Source organism: Coregonus lavaretus, assembly GCF_964263955.1.
Source record: "Coregonus lavaretus genome assembly, chromosome: 11".
Taxonomy (NCBI): domain Eukaryota; kingdom Metazoa; phylum Chordata; class Actinopteri; order Salmoniformes; family Salmonidae; genus Coregonus; species Coregonus lavaretus.
Genome location: NC_139998.1, coordinates 47086047 through 47104237, shown reverse-complemented (window position 1 = coordinate 47104237; position 18191 = coordinate 47086047). Strand labels below are relative to the sequence as shown.

The 18191-nt window shown below is 45.7% G+C and overlaps 2 protein-coding genes across 3 annotated transcripts in view; one reads left to right on the top strand and one right to left on the bottom strand.

The window, feature by feature from the left end:
• Positions 1-4: 4 nt before the first annotated feature.
• Positions 5-15175, top strand: LOC311137260 (membralin-like). Of its 2 annotated transcripts, none has more exons than XM_084171656.1 (11): positions 5-1106; positions 5928-6191; positions 6319-6436; positions 7198-7308; positions 8717-8839; positions 9712-9812; positions 10076-10133; positions 10255-10338; positions 10762-10894; positions 11197-11296; positions 11878-15175. In XM_084171656.1, the coding sequence occupies exons 1-11, from the start codon at positions 894-896 to the stop codon at positions 12700-12702; spliced, it is 2130 nt and encodes a 709-aa protein (XP_084027782.1). In that variant the 5' UTR covers positions 5-893; the 3' UTR covers positions 12703-15175. The 2 variants fall into 2 exon arrangements, with proteins under 2 accessions (XP_084027782.1, XP_084027781.1); XM_084171655.1 differs by having other exon boundaries at positions 6319-6490.
• Positions 15176-16401: 1226 nt separating this feature from the next.
• Positions 16402-18191, bottom strand: part of LOC311137564 (glutamate receptor ionotropic, NMDA 3B-like) — a gene marked incomplete at both ends in the record, with an annotated part of 110373 nt that continues 108583 nt past the window's right edge. Inside the window, 2 exons of the mRNA XM_084172081.1 lie at positions 16402-17032; positions 17511-17581. Of these exons, the coding sequence (XP_084028207.1) occupies positions 16402-17032; positions 17511-17581 (702 nt within the window). The remainder of the gene's footprint in view (positions 17033-17510; positions 17582-18191) is intronic.

Genomic DNA, 18191 nt, shown 5'->3' with positions numbered 1-18191 from the left:
TGTCTTGCCTTGTTGTTGCTTCCCAGGCTATGCTAAGGAATAGTGAATCGTTGAGAGTATTGCAACAACTAACTAGCAAGGGATTATTCAAGCACAAACTGGAACCATACTCATAATTTCCATCTGACAAATCAAACAGAGATGGTCGACAGTCTCGACGCGAACTCTCGACTAAAAAGTAACAAGGGTTCTCATCGTAGAACTTGAACGTCGTCAGCGATACTAGCTAGCGTATTTTAGCGTGAGCAGGGTATTAGTAACTTGTTATTATTTTATTGGGACGTTTCTGGTGATTCGCAATGAGACAACTGGATAACAGTGAATTTAACATAATATACTAAGAATATACCTTGATAACCTCAATCATCAATAGTTTTGCTTCTTCGGAAGGTTGCGTGGTAGCAGTGCTAGCTAGCATGATAGCTATGTTGCAGGTAACTAGCTTGCTAGCCAGGGTGTGAATGTTGACTGACGCTTAGTTATAAGGCCTACAACTGTTAATAGAAAATTGCTTATTTTAAAGAAGATTTTAACATTGCTTAATGTGCCATTGCTAACTAGATTAATACAAACCGTTCGCTTGCTAGCTAAGTTGTATTTAAACTCACTAGTTAGCTTCGGTCGCTGGTGTGGAACGAACGAGTTTGTAGCCGGATAGCTATATCTATTTCTCATCAATTTCTACGACATGGTCGTAGTGCAGCACAGCCCCTTTAGACATCAAATTGGTCACCTCTAGAAATTGTGACTGTTCTGTGTAAACTGACACCTGCGTTACTGCATTGGGTTAATGCAGTTTTGCACCATCCTACATTTGGGGTTTTTTTGGTGCCACGTTTGACCTGGATTGAGATAGCTAGCAAGTCACTATCAGTCGTCCTGCCAGAGATAACATGTCAGAAAACCAGGGCAACGTGAACAATAACGTCCCGCTAAATAACAATGGCGGGGCGAACAGGATACGAAACCCTAATATCAACCAAAACCCACTCATCAATGTTCGAGACAGACTTTTCCATGCCCTATTCTTCAAGATGGCAGTTACCTATGCCAGATTGTTTCCACCGTCTTTCAGAAGAATCTTCGAGTTCTTTGTCCTACTAAAGGTAAGACTTTCCCCTCACATGATTTTACCTTCATGTAGGCTACAAAATGTCAAGGATAGGATATCAAGTACCCTCTCCAAGGACGGTAGGCTAATTTGCTCCAAATAAATTAGTTTTGTACATTCATTTTATAACTTCTTCCAATTATCACAGGAAAGGGACAATTCCACGGTAACAGAATGATGCTGCTCAGATTTTTCACTTTAAAATGTATGTAAAACAAAAAACAATGATTTCAAAGTTAAACAAGCCATACAACTCTATGCACAAGGACTACTTTTGACAATTTCCACTGAACATTTTACAAAACCACATTTACTTGAACAGTGCAGATGCAAAGTTTGGTAACAGAATTACGGTTTGTGCCCATTCTGTTACCAAACTTTGCATCTGCACTGTTCTTGAACAAGTCAAACCTCTGTTTTGATGTGTGGATTAGTTGGATCTTAAATCTTACACTTGGCTAGAACAGAAGTAAACAATTTCCACTTGAATGCATCAGATCGGTGGTTCCAACTATTCCGCCCAAATAAACAAATCTATGTACGTATTTAGCTACCACTCGGTATCTCTGGGGGAAAAAATAAAACGAGATCTGAAGATCACTGACGTCAGTGATCTTCAGGTTGGAAAGTCGGAGTTGTAGAAAGATGCCAGTTTCTCCGACTTGGAATTCCGAGTTGGATGACTGTTCAAAATGATTTTTCCCAGTCAGCTAGTTTCAGAATTCTATCAGAGATTGAGAATGTTTAATAGGGCTTTATGCAGTCAAGGTGTGTGTGCGTGTAAACACATACTGTGATCAAGCAGCAGTTGGGTCAACAGTGACAGGTGCGCCAGGCCTAACTGTTAGCTAGGGTAGCAGGTAGCCTAGTGGTTAGAGCCAGTACCCAGAAAGGTCGCTAGTTCGAATACCCGAGCCGACAAGGTGAAAAATCTGTTGATGTGCCCTTGAGCAAGGCACTTAACCCTAATTTGCTCCAGGGGCACTGTACTACTATGACTGACCCTGTAAAACAACACATTTCACTGCACATATCCGGTATATATGACAATAAAAAAAACTGGCCGTCGGAATCTGCTTGCCTGAGTGTGTTATCAGACAGTAGGAAGATAAGAGCGATGTTCTAATGCAGAGAGAAGGAGAGAAAGGAAGGACTGAGTAGAGAGATGGACAGCCATTTGCAGAGGCACCTGCCTGCCGCCCGCTACTGATTGGGACGCAATGGAGGTGCAACAAAATGGCATGTTCCCTTTCTCTGTCGTCACAGACACTTTAGCTTTGGACAGACAAGGATACAAGCATCTTTTTGATGTTCTGAGTGTGTTGGCTTCCTATTGAAGATAACCATTATAAATAGACAGGCTCTCTAGCACCACACATTTCTCCTCAGCTGACTGCTCTCTATAGGAATCTATCCTTTGTCTTTGTAGTGGTCACATTCACTAAGCAGCCTCTGTGATGTCCTTTAGGCTATTTCTCCCCCGTTTGATATATAGAATCCAGGGTTGGTGAGAAGCATTGAGGAACATTGAAATTTGAATTTTGGTTTACTTCCAGAATTAACTGAATTGAAAAGGAATTGACCCCAACCCTGATAGAATCTCTCTCTGCTGCTCCTCAAACCTTGCACATACTGTATGTGAACTAGGGCTGTCCCCGTAAAAAAAAAAAAAATCTTAGTCGACCAAGAGTCGTCTATTCTTTCGACCAATCGATTGGTCGACATTTTTAAAAGTATTTTTTTCCAGATACAGTGCCTTCGGAAAGTATTCAGACCCTTTGACCTTTTCCACATTTTGTTACGTTACAGCCTTATTCTAAAATTGAGTAAATAAATACAAAATCCTCAGCAATCTACACACAATAGCCCATAAGGACAAAGTGAAAACAGGTTTTTAGAAATTTTAGCACATTTATTACAAATAAAAAAACAGATACCTTATTTATATAAGTATTCAGACCCTTTGCTATGAGACTCGAAATTGAGCTCAGGTGCATCCTATTTCCATTGATCATCCTTGAGGTGTTTCTACAACTTGATTGGAGTCCACATGTGGTAAATTCAATTAATTAGACATGATTTGGAAAGGCACACACGTCTATGTAAGGTCCCACAGTTGACAGTGCATGTCAGGGCAAAAACCAAGCCAAGAGGTCGAAGGAATTGTCCGTAGAGCTCCGAGACAGGATTGTGTCGAGGCACAGATCTGGGGAAGGGTACCAAAACATTTCTGCAGCATTGAAGGTCCCCAAGAACACAGTGGCCTCCATCATTCTTAAATGGAAGAAGTTTGGAAACACCAAGACTCTTCCTAGAGCTGGCCGACCCGGCCAAACTGAGCAATCGGGGGAGAAGGGCCTTGGTCAGGGAGGTGACCAAGAACACGATCGTTACTCTGACAGAGCTCTAGAGTTCCTCTGTGGAGATGGGAGAACCTTCCAGAAGGACAACCATCTCTGCAGCACTCCACCAATCAGGCCTTTATGGTAGAGTGGCCAGACGGAAGCCACTCCTCAGTAAAAGGCACATGACGGGCCGCCCGCTTGGAGTTTGCCAAAAGGCACCTAAAGGACTCTCAGACCATGAGAAACAAGATTCTCTGATCTGATGAAACCCAGATTGAACTCTTTGGCCTGAATGCCAAGTGTCCCTACTGGAGGAAACCTGGCACCATCCCTACGGTGAAGCATGGTGGTGTGGCAGCATCATGCTGTGGGGATGTTTTTCAGCGGCAGGGACTGGGAGACTAGTCAGGATCGAGGCAAAGATGAACGGAGCAAAGTACAGAGAGCTCCTTGATGAAAACCTGCTCCAGAGCGCTCAACACCTTAGACTGGTGTGACGGTTCACCTTCCAACAGGACAACGGCCCTAAGCACACAGCCAAGACAACGCAGGAGTGGTTTCGGGACAAGTCTCTGAATTTCCTTGAGTGGCCCACCCAGAGCCCGGACTTGAACCCAATCAAACATCTCTGGAGAGACCTGAAAATAGCTGTGCAGCGACGCTCCCCATCCAACCTGACAGAGCTTGAGAGGATCTGCAGAGAAGAATGGGAGAAAGTCCCCAAATACAGGTGTGCCAAGCTAGTAGCGTCATACCCAAGAAGACTCAAGGCTGTAATCGCTGCCAAAGGTGCTTCAACAAAGTCCTGAGTAAAGGGTCTGAATACTTATGCAAATGTGATATTTCAGTTTTTTATTTTTAATAAATAGTCCTGTTTTTGCTTTGTCATTATGGGGTAGATTGAGGCTCGAAAAACAACAACAATTTAATCCATTTTAGAATAAGGCTGTAACCTACCAAAATGTGGAAAAAGTCAAGGGGTCTGAATACTTTCCGAAGGCACTGTATAGACACACCCTATGTTTGAATAAAATCAACTATATGTAGGCTACTGAGCTTGTCTGACGTTTTAAGCACTGCGATTTAAGAAGTAAGACACAAATTACTAAAGAGGGTGCCAGAGATAAATATAGCCGAACCAGAAGGAAAAAACCTGTTCCGACATGAAGTCTTCATATCTCAAAATCAATGTCATGTGGTTAATCAAAGTTCTATCTAAATGAAAATGATACAAATCTAAAAGTAACTTTTATTGCCAATATGTAAAAATAGCCTACAAATAAAACATTGCAGCCCGCAGGTTGAAAATATCAGGATAAAAATAAATATCCTATAAATCAGATTGGCCTGTCTGCAAGGAACTTGAAACATTGTATCAACTAATGTATTAACTTGGTCTGGGGAAAAGCTTGTGCTAGCAAACTTGCCACATTGTATAAAATGTTCTGGGCCCTCAGAGTTTCCTGACAGACCGACATTGCTGTAGACTATTTTGCGCAAGGGATAAGAAGTAATCAGGTAGGCCTATTTTTATGTTTCCACCGGATCAGAGCATGAAATGTTTTTCCTCCTTTCATGCTAGTGGTAATCGAAAGGGAGAGAGCTGGAAACGATTTTTCAAATAGGCTACGTTGAGGAACTATTGTCATTCAAAACAGACTTTGTTTACTTGCTGTTTGAAGCAAAGAAAAAATGATTTTGAGAAGCTCCACAGTGATGGTAAGTTAGTATCAGATCCCCAAATGGGCACGTTTATAGGCCTACATTTGCGCACAGGCCAGGTAGACTAGTTCTACTTCTATATGCGTAATCAGGTGCGTGCCCTTACTCAAGATTGACAGGAGCGCTCCAAACAGAAGACAATGAATAAATTCACAACTCATAAATGGTATGAAATAAACACTTTGTGTAGCCTAGGTTGTGTGCTCTGCAAACAGTATATCCACTCCTACAATGACAACGGTAAGACTATTATAATAATAATAATAATAATATATTGAATGCATTTAACAGCAATTAACGTAACCAAACAAACAATATAGATGATAAATGATGGGAATTAAGGTAAATGTACTAGTGGTGATACTGGTGTGTATCCCTGCGGCCTCCACAATGGATTAGTCCACTGAGACAGCGTGAATCAGACAGGTGTCTCGTGCAATAACTTTTTTATATTTGCCACTGCTCAACAAAAAATATCTTGATCGACCGAACAATCGACCAGTCGACTAAATGTGGTCAGCTCTAATGTGAACTATCTTTTGTTTCTGTTTCTGGCAATGTGATTGTCATCAACATTAACAGTGGTGCAGGAGGGGGAACGTACAAACATGTATCCTAGTAACTGTGTCCCCTTCAGCATTATTAAATATCTGTAAAGGCCAATCCCAAATTGACCTCCATCTCAATACTGCTCTAGACTCCCATCTGCCAGAAGTGAATGCCTTCCACCCTCTCTCTTCTTCCACCAGGCCCTGTTTGTTCTCTTCATCCTGGCCTACATCCACATCGCTTTCTCCCGCTCACCTATCAACTGCCTGGAGCACGTGCGGGAGAAGTGGCCGCGCGATGGCATCCTGCGCGTGGAGATCCAGCGCAACTCGTCGCGTGCGCCCATCTTCCTGCAGTTCTACGACACGGACGGCTTCCTGGGCCTGGCTGCGCTGCATCACGAGGAGGAGGAGGAGGAGGAGGAGGAGATTACCCTAGAGATGTTTGACAACAGTTCTGTGAGGGTGAGGCACCGCTACCGGCGTGGAGGGAGGGAGGGGCTGAGAGAGTAAGGCTAAAGGCAGAGAGAGACCAATAATCCTGCATCGTTCACACATTAACTCACTAAGTTTTTTTCTCTCTCTTTGTCAGTTTGAGCTTGACATCGAGCCGCGGCTGAAGCCCTCGCTGAGCGGTGGCGGCGGTGGCCATGGGGGAGGGGGCCTCAACGACAGCCAGGACCTCTCCTTCAGCCAGGCGCCCACTAAAGGTATGCAGCCGCTGAGGGAGACAGTCTCCCAGATTGAGATGCTAACTCGAGCAGGTAAACCCCCCCCCCCCCCCCCCAGTGAGTGAGAAATCCACTCCTTTCACTGCTCCGTTCTTCCTCTTCACCTCTTCCTGCTAGTTAGTTCCCTTATTGGCCCTTCCGGCCATCTTCTTGTTGTTGGTCACCTCCATGATTGCATTCCAAAAATGTGTTTCCTTGTCTTCTGCCCCTCAACGACTTCCTGTAGCTGTTGTTGTCAAGGAACACTGTTTGAATCCGACTGTGTGGCCATGTCGGGATGCCATCTCACCTCCCCAGTGGGCACTGGCTCTGCCCAGACAAAGACTGTGTGTGTTGGCTTGGAGCTGACCCTTTGTAGCTCGGGCCAGCAGTAGCAGTTGAGAGCCAGGCTCCAGACTTTAGTTTAGGCCCAGTTTGTGCCGTGTGTCTGTGACCCCGTCTGTCCTTGCATTGGTTTTAACCATTCTAAATGTTTTTCTGTGCTATGCATGGTCTGTGTAAGCCTGACTCCTCCTTTCCTTAATTAGCTTTTAGCATAATATTTATGAATGTCAATGCGTTTCTGTCAATGTTCTGCCATTTTAGATGGGTTTTAACTTATAGGCTAGTTTAAATATTAGTAGTTCTAATGCGATGCAAGAGTGTGTTGGTGGGTTGGTGAGCTGCAGGGCGTTTGCTGTGTTGGTGGGATGTGGTAAGTTGCACTGCTTACCTGTGTGTGGGTGTGTGTGTGTCTTCAGTGTGGCCTCAGGAGGAATACATAGTGGAGTACTCTCTGGAGTACGGCTTCCTCCGCTTGTCCCAGACCACCCGGCAACGCCTCAACATCCCCGTCATGGTCGTCACGCTGGGTAAGCTGTTGTAAAGCCTACTTAACACTGATATAGCACACGATGGCAGGTGTCATGAACAGTCATAGCTGGTGAGCAATGTTATTAAGCCTACTTAACACCACCTTAACCATGACATAGCAGGTGTCATAAACAATCATACACTACATTACCAAAAGTATGTGGACACCTGCTCGTCGAACATCTCATTCCAAAATCATGGGCAATAATGTGGAGTTGGTCCCCCCCCTTTGCTGTCATAACAGCCTCCACTCTTCTGGGAAGGCTTTCCACTAGAGGAACATTGCTGCGGGGACTTGCTTCCTTTCAGCCACAAGAGCATTAGTGAGGTCGGGCACTGATGTTGGGCGATTTGGCCTGGCTCGCAGTCAGCATTCCAATTCATCCCAAAGGGGTTGAGGTCAGGGCTCTGTGCAGGCCAGTCAAGTTCTTCTTCCTCACCGATCTCGACAAACCATTTCTGTATGGACCTCACTTTGTGCATGGGTACATTTCATGCTGGAACAGGACCTTCCCCAAACTGTTGCCACAAAGTTGGAAGCACTAGAATGTCATTGTATGTTGTAGCGTTAAGATACCCCTTCACTGGAACTAAGGGGCCTAGCCCGAATCATGAAAAATAGCCCCAGAACATTTATTCCTCCTCCACCAAACCTTACAGTTGGCACTATGCATTGGGGAAGGTAGTGTTCTCCTGGCATCCGCCAAACCAAGATTCGTCTGTCGGACTACCAGATTGTGAAGCGTGATTCATCCCTCCAGAGCACACGTTTCCACTGCTCCAGAGTCCAATGGCGGCGAGCTTTATAGCACTGCAGCCGACGCTTTGCATTGCGTATGGTGGTCTTAGGCTTGTGTGCGTCTGCTTGGCCATGGAAACCCATTTCATGAAGCTCCAGACGAACAGTTAGTGTGCTGACGTTGTTCCAGAGGCAGTTTGGAACTCAGTAGTGATTGTTGCAACCGAAGACAGACGATTTTTAGGCGCTTCAGCACTCGGCGGTACCGTTCTGTGAGTTTGTGTGGCCTACCACTTCGCGACTGAGCCGTTGTTGCTCCTAGATGTTTCCACTTCACAATAACAGCACTTAATTAACAGCAAATCAATTTATAATTTTTTTTACATGTGTTTTCTGGATTTTTGTTTTGTTATTCTGTCTCTCACTGTTCAAATAAACCTACCATTAAAATTATAGACTGATCATTTCTTTGTCAGTGGGCAAACGTACAAAATCAGCAGGGGATCAAATACTTTTTTCCCTCACTGTAGGTGTTGTAGAAACACCGGTATCGCCAGCAAGATAAGTAGTCATCATAACACTAACAAGTCTGCTAGAAGTAGCACAAACAAGTGTTTGAGGATAGGACGGGCTGTGTGTGTATCCTAATCGTGTGTCTGTGTGTGCAGACCCCATGAAGGACCACTGCTTTGGGGACAGCTTCAGTCGCCTCCTCCTGGATGAGTTTCTGGGCTACGATGACATCCTGATGTCTAGTGTCAAGGCTCTGGCAGAGAACGAGGAGGACAAAGGTACATGGTGCTTAGGGATGGTGTGTCAGGGATTCTCCCATGTCTTTCTTTCCTTGGTGGTGTGCAGCCCCTGTGTGTGTATGTTTCTGATTGGTGCTCTGTGTGTGTGTGTGTGTGTTTCTGATCGGTGCTCTGTGTGTGTTTCTGATTGGTGCTCTGTGTGTGTGTGTGTGTGTTTCTGATCGGTGCTCTGTGTGTGTGTGTGTGTGTGTTTCTGATCGGTGCTCTCTGTGTGTGTGTGTGTGTGTGTGTTTCTGATCGGTGCTCTGTGTGTGTTTCTGATCGGTGCTCTGTGTGTGTTTCTGATCGGTGCTCTGTGTGTGTTTCTGATCGGTGCTCTGTGTGTGTGTGTGTTTCTGATCGGTGCTCTGTGTGTTTTTCTGATCGGTGCTCTGTGTGTGTGTGTGTGTTTCTGATCGGTGCTCTGTGTGTGTTTCTGATCGGTGCTCTGTGTGTGTGTGTGTGTGTGTGTGTGTGTTTCTGATCGGTGCTCTGTGTGTGTGTGTGTGTGTGTTTCTGATCGGTGCTCTGTGTGTGTTACTGATTGGTGCTCTGTGTGTGTGTGTTTCTGATCGGTGCTCTGTGTGTGTGTGTTTCTGATCGGTGCTCTGTGTGTGTGTGTGTTTCTGATCGGTGCTCTGTGTGTGTTTCTGATCGGTGCTCTGTGTGTGTGTGTGTGTTTCTGATCGGTGCTCTGTGTGTGTTTCTGATCGGTGCTCTGTGTGTGTGTGTGTGTGTGTGTGTGTGTGTGTGTGTGTGTGTGTGTTTCTGATCGGTGCTCTGTGTGTGTTTCTGATCGGTGCTCTGTGTGTGTGTGTGTGTGTGTGTGTGTGTGTGTGTGTTTCTGATCGGTGCTCTGTGTGTGAAAACAGGCTTCCTCAGGAATGTGGTGTCCGGGGAACACTACCGATTTGTTAGCATGTGGATGGCCCGCACCTCCTACCTGGCTGCCTTTGTCATCATGGTAATATTCGTAAGTAGCAGTCTTCACACACCTTTGTCAAAGTTGCAAAAAATCCAGTGTTAAATGAAGCCCATGAGAAACCTTCATTTAGGTTCCTTGCTATAAAGTTTCACCAAAACAATAGAACATATTTGGTATGATAAATTAGCTGGTGCTTAACTAACTCTCCCTGGGTTATTCATGGAAAGATAAGTTAAGCTGTTGTCTTGGCGTCTTTAATGAAGAGGGAGAGTGAAAAGAAAGAGGGATTCCATTTTTTCCTCTGTCTACAGACCCTGTCAGTGTCTATGCTGCTGCGCTACTCCCACCACCAGATCTTTGTCTTCATTGGTGAGTCACACTCACACCCCTCTCAACTCTAGCAGTCCTGGAAGAAATATTCAGTGCCGTGCCGTATGTCTCTATATGCCAGATGCTCAGTCTCTGACCTTTAACCTCTCTGTTTCCCTAGTGGACCTGCTGCAGATGTTGGAGATGAATATGACCATCGCCTTCCCAGCAGCCCCTCTGCTTACCGTCATCCTGGCTCTTGTGGGTAAGAGTGTCATTCCATTGAGCCGCCATTTCTACAGTTACAGATGCGGTCAAATATATTGGCACCTTTGCGTGATTTTCTGTTTCTTCTAAAATAAGTTGAAATGTAAAATACTTTTGGTGTTAACACGTGTCTTTGTATGATTTTTTAAAAATATTAAAATTTCAAATTAATTTGGTTGGAGGCAATGATTCTCATTTACTGTGTAATTTCTCACCTGTGGTAAGTTGTAGGTGCCTATAGGGTAAAATAAAGTCATTCAACAAGTTTTGAAAAGAGAGAACTGAACTTTCTGTCCATTGCACTCCATTGTAAAGTGCCGAGGGTGCCAACATATTCGACTGCATATGTAACTACAACAAGCTGGGTCTTGTGGTGGTTTGTAGTTTGAACAGGTGGTACGAATCTCTCCCTCTCTCCCAGGTATGGAGGCCATCATGTCGGAGTTCTTCAACGACACCACCACCGCTTTCTACATCATCCTCATCGTGTGGCTGGCCGACCAGTACGACGCCATCTGCTGCCACACAAACACCAGCAAACGTCATTGGCTGAGGTGAGTTCAACACACCAACACCAGCAAATGCCATTGGCTGATGTAAACAGTGCATACCCTCCTCTCTCATCAAATGGGGGATGGGCTGAGAGAAAGTGCCCCTGGAACATGAACTCTCTATTTGCTGTATTTCTATGATCTCAGTTGAACTAATTTGCTTATTCTCCCCACTAGCATACAACTACAAACAACTGATCACTTTGTCTCTCCAGTTCCAGACAGTCTTTCCATTTCTCTGTCAGTCTGTCCAGTATGATGCTGTTATTTTCGGCTACTCTCTGAGGAGGCTCTGTCTCCTGCAGGTTCTTCTATCTGTATCACTTTGCGTTCTACGCCTACCACTACCGCTTTAACGGCCAGTACAGCAGCCTGGCTCTGGTCACCTCCTGGCTCTTCATACAGGTGAGAAGGGTTTGAGGAAAAAACTTAACTAGAGAAAAGAAACCCACTCAAACTGTAGTGTGATTTCAAAGTGTGTGTGTGTTTAGTAGCCTACACACTCCATCCTCCAGCATTTTGAATACGAGCACGTTGTCAAAACACTAGAGGCTACTCCTTTTTTTCCGCGAGGCCTACACACCAGTTATTCAGGACACTGAGCTGGAAAGTGCTTTATCTTTTAGTCGTGGACATGTTATTGTGCTGTTATACCTGCTTATTATTCATTAGCTAAAAAAAAAGGTCATATTTGGTTGGTGTGTTTTCAAACTCAATTTAAATACATTTCCTGAATAAATCTGTTCCCCTATAGAAGTGACTGTGTGTGATGCTAATGGTTTAGCCCTAATGCTATTGGCTGGACCAAAGAGATTAGCCAATGTAGCGATTAGCCTGTGATTTGAGATCTAGCCACTGGAGTCAGGCCAGCCACATCTCTTGTTCTATGTTACAGCCTCTCCAGGCCCTGTTTCTAATGCCATGACTTAAACACAGACTTACTTGATCCTCCTCCATCTCTGTTCTCCATCCGCCCCCATCACTAGCACTCCATGATCTACTTCTTCCACCACTACGAGCTTCCGGCCATCCTGCAGCAGATCCGTATCCAGGAGATGCTGCTGCAGAACCAGCAGGCCGGCCAGGGGGGTAACCAGACGGCCCTGCAGGACAACCTCAACAACAACACCACCACCGCTGCAGCTGGAGCAGTGGCCCCAGCCCAGGGAGGGGAAGCCAACAGCCAGGTCCGACCGCCAGACGAGCCCCTGGCTTCTTCAGTGGCCCAGGCCCAAGGTTCAGCGACCCCGGCTTCCCAGTCCAACGGCCTGGCCAGCAGCGCCACGTCAGAAGGGGCCGTAGGAGAGTTGACAACGACGGAGCTGGACTGGATGGCGGAGACGACAGCCATCATCACGGAGGCCCTGTCCTCCTCCTCAGCCCCCCAGCTGGGGGGGTCTTTGCTGGAGAGCACGGCAGGGGGGTTGCTGGGGGAGGCCAGAGGGGTGGGGAGGGTCGGTGTTTCTGAGGCAGGCCTCAGCGTGCTGGCGGAGATTCGAATGGGGGGTGGAGGTGGAAGAGGAGAGGGCACAGATGGCACCAGTCCCAGCTTGATGGCAGTGGAAATCAAAACCAGAGTGGCCTGTAGCGGCAGTGCAGCAGCATCAGGCCCGCCTTCTCCTCCCTCTCCTCCAATGGGAGGACTCCCGGAAGCAGAGACTTTATTCTCTAGTGTCAGTCCCTCCCTTTCTCAACCTCCTCCACACACAGACTGCAGTAGGGCGGTGGCTGGGGAGCCAGAATGCCCCAGGCAGAGCCCCTTAGACTGGGACCCCAAGACAGAGGAACCCCCCAGCCCCACTCCATCCTGAACCCCCCCCCCCTTCTCCTACTCTCTCACACACGCAAAGGAAACGTGTCTTCTTCTCCCCCTCAATTCCTCTTCCAACACTGCAAGATGGCCGATGTGGCTTATTTACTGTAATCTCATTGTTATGACACCAAGGAGATTAGAGGGATGGAAAGCTGAGGAAAAGGTGACCCTGACATTTTGTTGCCTTGTGATTTATTTTTATTTTTTATGATTTGAAAATTGATTTGTAAAATAGACATCAATTCTATTTCATTGGTGATGTACAATTTCTTAAAGATGATGATTCTGTTGGTTAGGGGGTGTCTCGACCGGCTTTGGAAATGGTAGTGTATGTTTCCTTTTGAGAGCACAGTGGACTATAACAGTCATCACAAGGCTGCAACACATTAACTATTGTCCTATTCATTCATTCATTCCATCTGGTCCTCAAACCCAGAAAAAAGACAACCCTGTAATTGAGTTGCTCTAGTGTCAGAGTTGGTCATTTTCTTTCAGAACTGTGAAACAGGCTAATAAAGTTGCTGTGGTTTGTAATCGTACTTAGTCACACCCCACTTCTCACAAGCTCTCAACTTTTTCTACAGTTTGGAGGTTGTACTCCTAACTGGCAACCGGCTCCACAATCTAGCTCTACCCCTGACTGGAGAATCATGGGAAATGGAGTTTATATCCACTGTTTGGAGTGTTAAGTAGACCTGCTCTTACGATGATCGGTGGGTGGCAGTTGCTCCCCGTATTGCTTGAGCCATCATGGCTGCAGTTTCTCTCGTCTTAACCCCTTTTGAGTGAAACTGCATCATTATTTCCCTCTGGGAGCTTTTCTGTGTGCTGTCAGGACACTAGGCCCATTCTCTCACCCATACCTCATTACCATGTTTTATGTCTTTCAAATTGCTATCGCTTCACTGTGCAGATACAACAGAATCAACTGGAAGGCTTGACCGTTGCCTTAAACACCTGTTTCATGGTCTTCAGTGTTAAGTCACTATTCAAGTCCCCATGGCCCCCAAACTCGGTCCTGGTGCATGTTTTAGTTTTTGCCCTAGCACTACACAGTAGATTCAAATAATCAAAGCTTGATGATGAGTTGGTTATTTGAATCAGCTCTGTAGTGCTAGGGTAAAAACCAAAACGTGCACCCGGGCTTTGGGAAACCCTGACTTGGACTGCAACCTGTATTCCAAAAGAGGAGCATGTGACAGGAAGAAGGAAGTTCTATAAGGAGGATGTTTTCTGGTGCATGGCATCAGCTGACGGCGGCCCACTCTAAGCTGGTAACACACAGGTCTTTGCCCCAGACTAGCACAAGATGATAGCAGGCGATGTTAAATGGCTTCAGGGTAAAGCTACTGTAACCACGCTAACCCATCACCATTACACGTGTCATTGAGATCTACCATTCAGCTGCACAAAGGGCAAGTTGGGATGTAATTGCAAGTCTTTGACACCAATTTAATTTGGAAAAGAGCGTATTTAGAATTCATATTTCATTTTTCTTGTTTTAAAACCTCCAGATGATGATGAAGACTACCTTGGAAACTTTACCAGACTTGTGTGGCCACTGCTATGTTCGATAGCACACGAGAGACTAAATAACTGGACTTGCAAGCCTAGGAAGATGCTACTGTGAGACAAAATACCTGTCATCAGATGGACCTGACATCATGTTTCCCCATTCTGGAACTAGCTGAACACGGTTCTAACATGGACAGGGTGTAACACACGTTGAGAGGTTTTGAAATGATAACTCCATAGAAGTAGAAACTGGCAGGGCAGAATGAACAGGGAATAATGACAGGTGTGTTCAATGTTCCAACTGAGAACAATCTCCTGACCAGAGAGCTTTATTTTGATGATGCCTTATGATTCCGAATTAGATATTATTAGTGGAAGTGCATGTTGAGGTTTCCTTGGCAGTCAAATGGAAGCAGGTTTTTGACGTATAGTGGCCTCATATCAGTGGAAAATTGTTTATATTTCAACGGAATTACGATAAACAAGGAACATTTCGCAAAATGGGTTAGACTTTTACATTGTTAGTTCTATTAAGACAGGAGAGAGTATAATCATTTCTGTTCAGTGAGTTGGGTGGAGATGCAGTCATGGCTATGCAACGGGCAGGACCGAGGACGTGGTTCTGGGTTGAAAGGTCCAAATTGTGCAATATGACATGAAGTCAGTTTAAAGTGAAAGTCTTGTTCATTCTATAAGAGGAGACTTTTACCGATGCGACAATAATATGCTCCATCAGTGACGTTCTATGATCAGTTGTTTCTTTATCTGTGCCTATATGGCGTTCTGTAAGAGAAAGTGGGATGATTGTATCCTTGCAACAGTTGCTGTCCATTTGTAGTTCATTTTAGACAATGTAAACGAATCCTGATGGACTAGATTCCTTCTCTCATTCAAATGTATTTAACTGTTCAGTAAACTAAGTGCAGAAGAAGCATTCTTCGCACAATTAATTGTCATTGGTGTGGTTATTTGTTTGTGTGTCCTAGTATGGGTTATGGAAATCCTAGCCTTCAGTATGTAGGCTTACTTGCACCACTAGTTATTGTAGTTTGACATAGGCCAGCATTTCCCAAACTCTAACCTGGTGTACACGTTTTGGTTTTTGCCCTAGCACTATAATCAAAAGGTTGATGAGTCGATTATTTGAATCATCTAGGCCTATGTAGTGCTGAGGTGAAAACCAAAATGTGCACCCCTTGGGGTCCCCGGGATCGAGTTTGGGAAACGCTGACACAGGCTATTCCAAATAATGTCACATCCATATTTTCACACCTGATTAACAAAAGGATCCCATGTCATAAAGGAAAAATGACACCCTGTTTCTTGTATAAATGTTTAGAAAGAGTTAGTGTAATACAGGCTTACTACCTGTTATTCTATCACTGAAATAGTCCAGCATTTCTATAAGGAAAACACCCCCACTTTTCCTCTGTTTACCTAGCTGTAAGGTAAAAATACAGACCACACAAAGTACGCTTGACAAGAATTCACATTTCAACCAACACTTCCATCACACTTTATTCTTGAAAAACATGTTAATCAAGGCCAGTGAACAATATCGACTCGGATCTCAAAGGGAAAAAAACAACAGAAACACCATAAAAGCACCACTCCTGATTTGAATACTGTCTGAACTCCACATAGTACAGATTGTTTCAGGTTGCCATCGCATTGTTGATCAAATTCAGTTACCGCCACACCATTGTGAGCCCCACCACTAAAATCAACAGAGACTGGAAACAGAAGGTTGCAGGTGGCAGCCATTTTGGGTCCTGTGGCAGAGGAGAGGAGAGAGCACTGGAAAGACAGTGGTTACGTTCCCAGAATGGGTGCAGCGCCAGCGGGGCTCGGTCATCGGGGCATGCTGGTACCTCCAGCCCCACTCCATTGGCATGGTAGATCCAAGTAGGCCTGAGGTAGCCCAAACACCAACACATACATTCTACCAACCATGTGAGGACCAATTGGGCACATATAGATCACAAGGAATTCCCAGTGCCCTGGAAGCTCTTCCATCTCACCCAATAGTAAAAGGTTGGTGTCCAGGGAAAGAGCTGCCATGCTACGGCATTGGGCTCACATTAATTGGACAAATCCAATCCAAGGTAATCCAGCTGCTTTCATAAACCTCTCCCCTGATATCCCTAATATACCATTGGTTGTGTCCAAACACCAGGGGGCATCAGCTCTTCTCATTGGTGTGTTTGGCAGGGGCAGTGCAGATTGGGGGCAGGGACTTGAGGACAGGGTCTGTCATGGTGGTGGCACAGCGGGTGGATGGGAGGGTGGAGGTGGGGAGGGCTGCAGCAGCTACAACCACGGAGGGCATTCCCGTCACTATGGGGGCGGAGCAGGCAGCCTTTTCCTTGGCCAGGGAAGTCTGCAGCTCGGCCCTCCTGGCCAGAGCCGTCCTCAGCTGATCCCGGATCAGGTCAATCCTCTCCTGCAGCTCCTGCAGCTCCCCCGGCCTCAGAAGAACGCCTGACGAGGAAGAGGAAGAAGGGATGGATGAAGAAGAGGAGGAGGGGAGGGAGAGCACCAGGCTTGCAAAGGAAGTCCCGAAGCCCCCATTCGCACAGACCCGTGTGGCCGGGTTGGTCCCAGGGTTAGTGTCCCCTCCAGTGGACCCCCCTTCGGACTCGGCCACGGCCCGGGCTAGAAGGCGGCGGCTGTTGAGGGTCTCCAGGTTGAAGTGGACGCGCTTGTCCTTAGCGGCTGCAGCGGCAGAATCCCTGCTGCTCTCGTTGTTCCACGTGGCCGAGGCGCCGGGGGAAGGGGGGTCTGGGGGAGGCTGGTTCTTCTGGATGTTGCAGCTTCAGGGAGATAAAAGGCTTGTGTCAGTAAAGAAAGAAAGACAGGTCAGGTGCATAAACAACCACTACTGGTGTGTTAGCTCGCTTTCAATCTGTATCTCAGTATTAGGGCTGGATTCAATCCGTATCGCAGAAGATCCGCGTTAAAGCTCGATTGAAATTTAAAGGCAATGTTCCCGTGTACGGGGTAAACGCTGCATTCACTGTAAACGCTGCATATGTCGGCTCAATCGGAAATGACCTTTACCTTTTAACGGGGATACTTCCGCGATACGGATTGAATCCAGCCCTTAGTAATACGACTGCTTCCCCTCCTTGTTTCCTTCCCTCAGAGTCATTACCACTGTTAAAAGGACTTGAAAGGTTTCAACTATATATTGTTTCTTCTAGATTCTACTCATGTCCTGTCAGATCAGTGATTACGGAGGAAAGGACAAGGACAGTAAACAGGTCTCCATAATGGCAGCCATTTTGTCACCTTTTTTCTGTGTTGGCGCCCTGCTTCTTCTTCACGTCCTCATAGGTCTGGTTCAGAGCTCGGTGGATTTTCTGCAGAACAAATGGGGCCATAGTTACACTGAGCCAGGGGAAAGGTTGGGGGTTGGGGGAAGCTCCACACTGATTTATTCAAAACGGGCAGAATCAACACCATCTTAGAAATTGTAATTACTTTCCCCATCTCGTTAATAATCCAACTGGGGAAGACGGTTAGGGGACCTCCGGGGACTTAAACCAGGCAGATTTGAATTGTCAGTGCTTTTAATACTCAACTTCGACTGGGGTTCCCAAATGGTGGTTCTGTAAGTCAACAGCAGATGGCGATGTTGCCTTTATGTTTTCAAATGACAGCCAAGGTGATAAACAGTCCCAATGACTGTCTTTAGCCAAGAGCATGAAAAACCTACACCATAAACAACCTTTTACAAGCAATAAATGTTTGTTAATATTTAATTCCCAGAGGATTTGTGAAGTGTAAGTGCTTTTAGATATAGAGTTCGTAAAACATGACAGGGAGAGCCACAAATGTGTTCAAGTAAAAAAGAGCACTTTAAAAAGGCCAATGAAAGAAGCTATGAAAAAGTCTGAAGCCTGAGGTAGAGAGAGGAGGCACTGGCTCACTGTGAAGGTTATTGTATTGACACACAAACGCTCACACACA

What these genes read in the sequence shown, in the direction of transcription:
- LOC311137260 (XM_084171655.1), top strand. Translation starts at nt 894, where the DNA reads ATGTCAGAAAACCAGGGCAACGTGAACAATAACGTCCCGCTAAATAAC. An exon ending in AGCAAACGTCATTGGCTGAG is followed by an intron (nt 10,895 to 11,196) that starts GTGAGTTCAACA and finishes TGTCTCCTGCAG; the next exon opens with GTTCTTCTATCTGTATCACT. An exon ending in CCTCCTGGCTCTTCATACAG is followed by an intron (nt 11,297 to 11,877) that starts GTGAGAAGGGTT and finishes CCCCATCACTAG; the next exon opens with CACTCCATGATCTACTTCTT.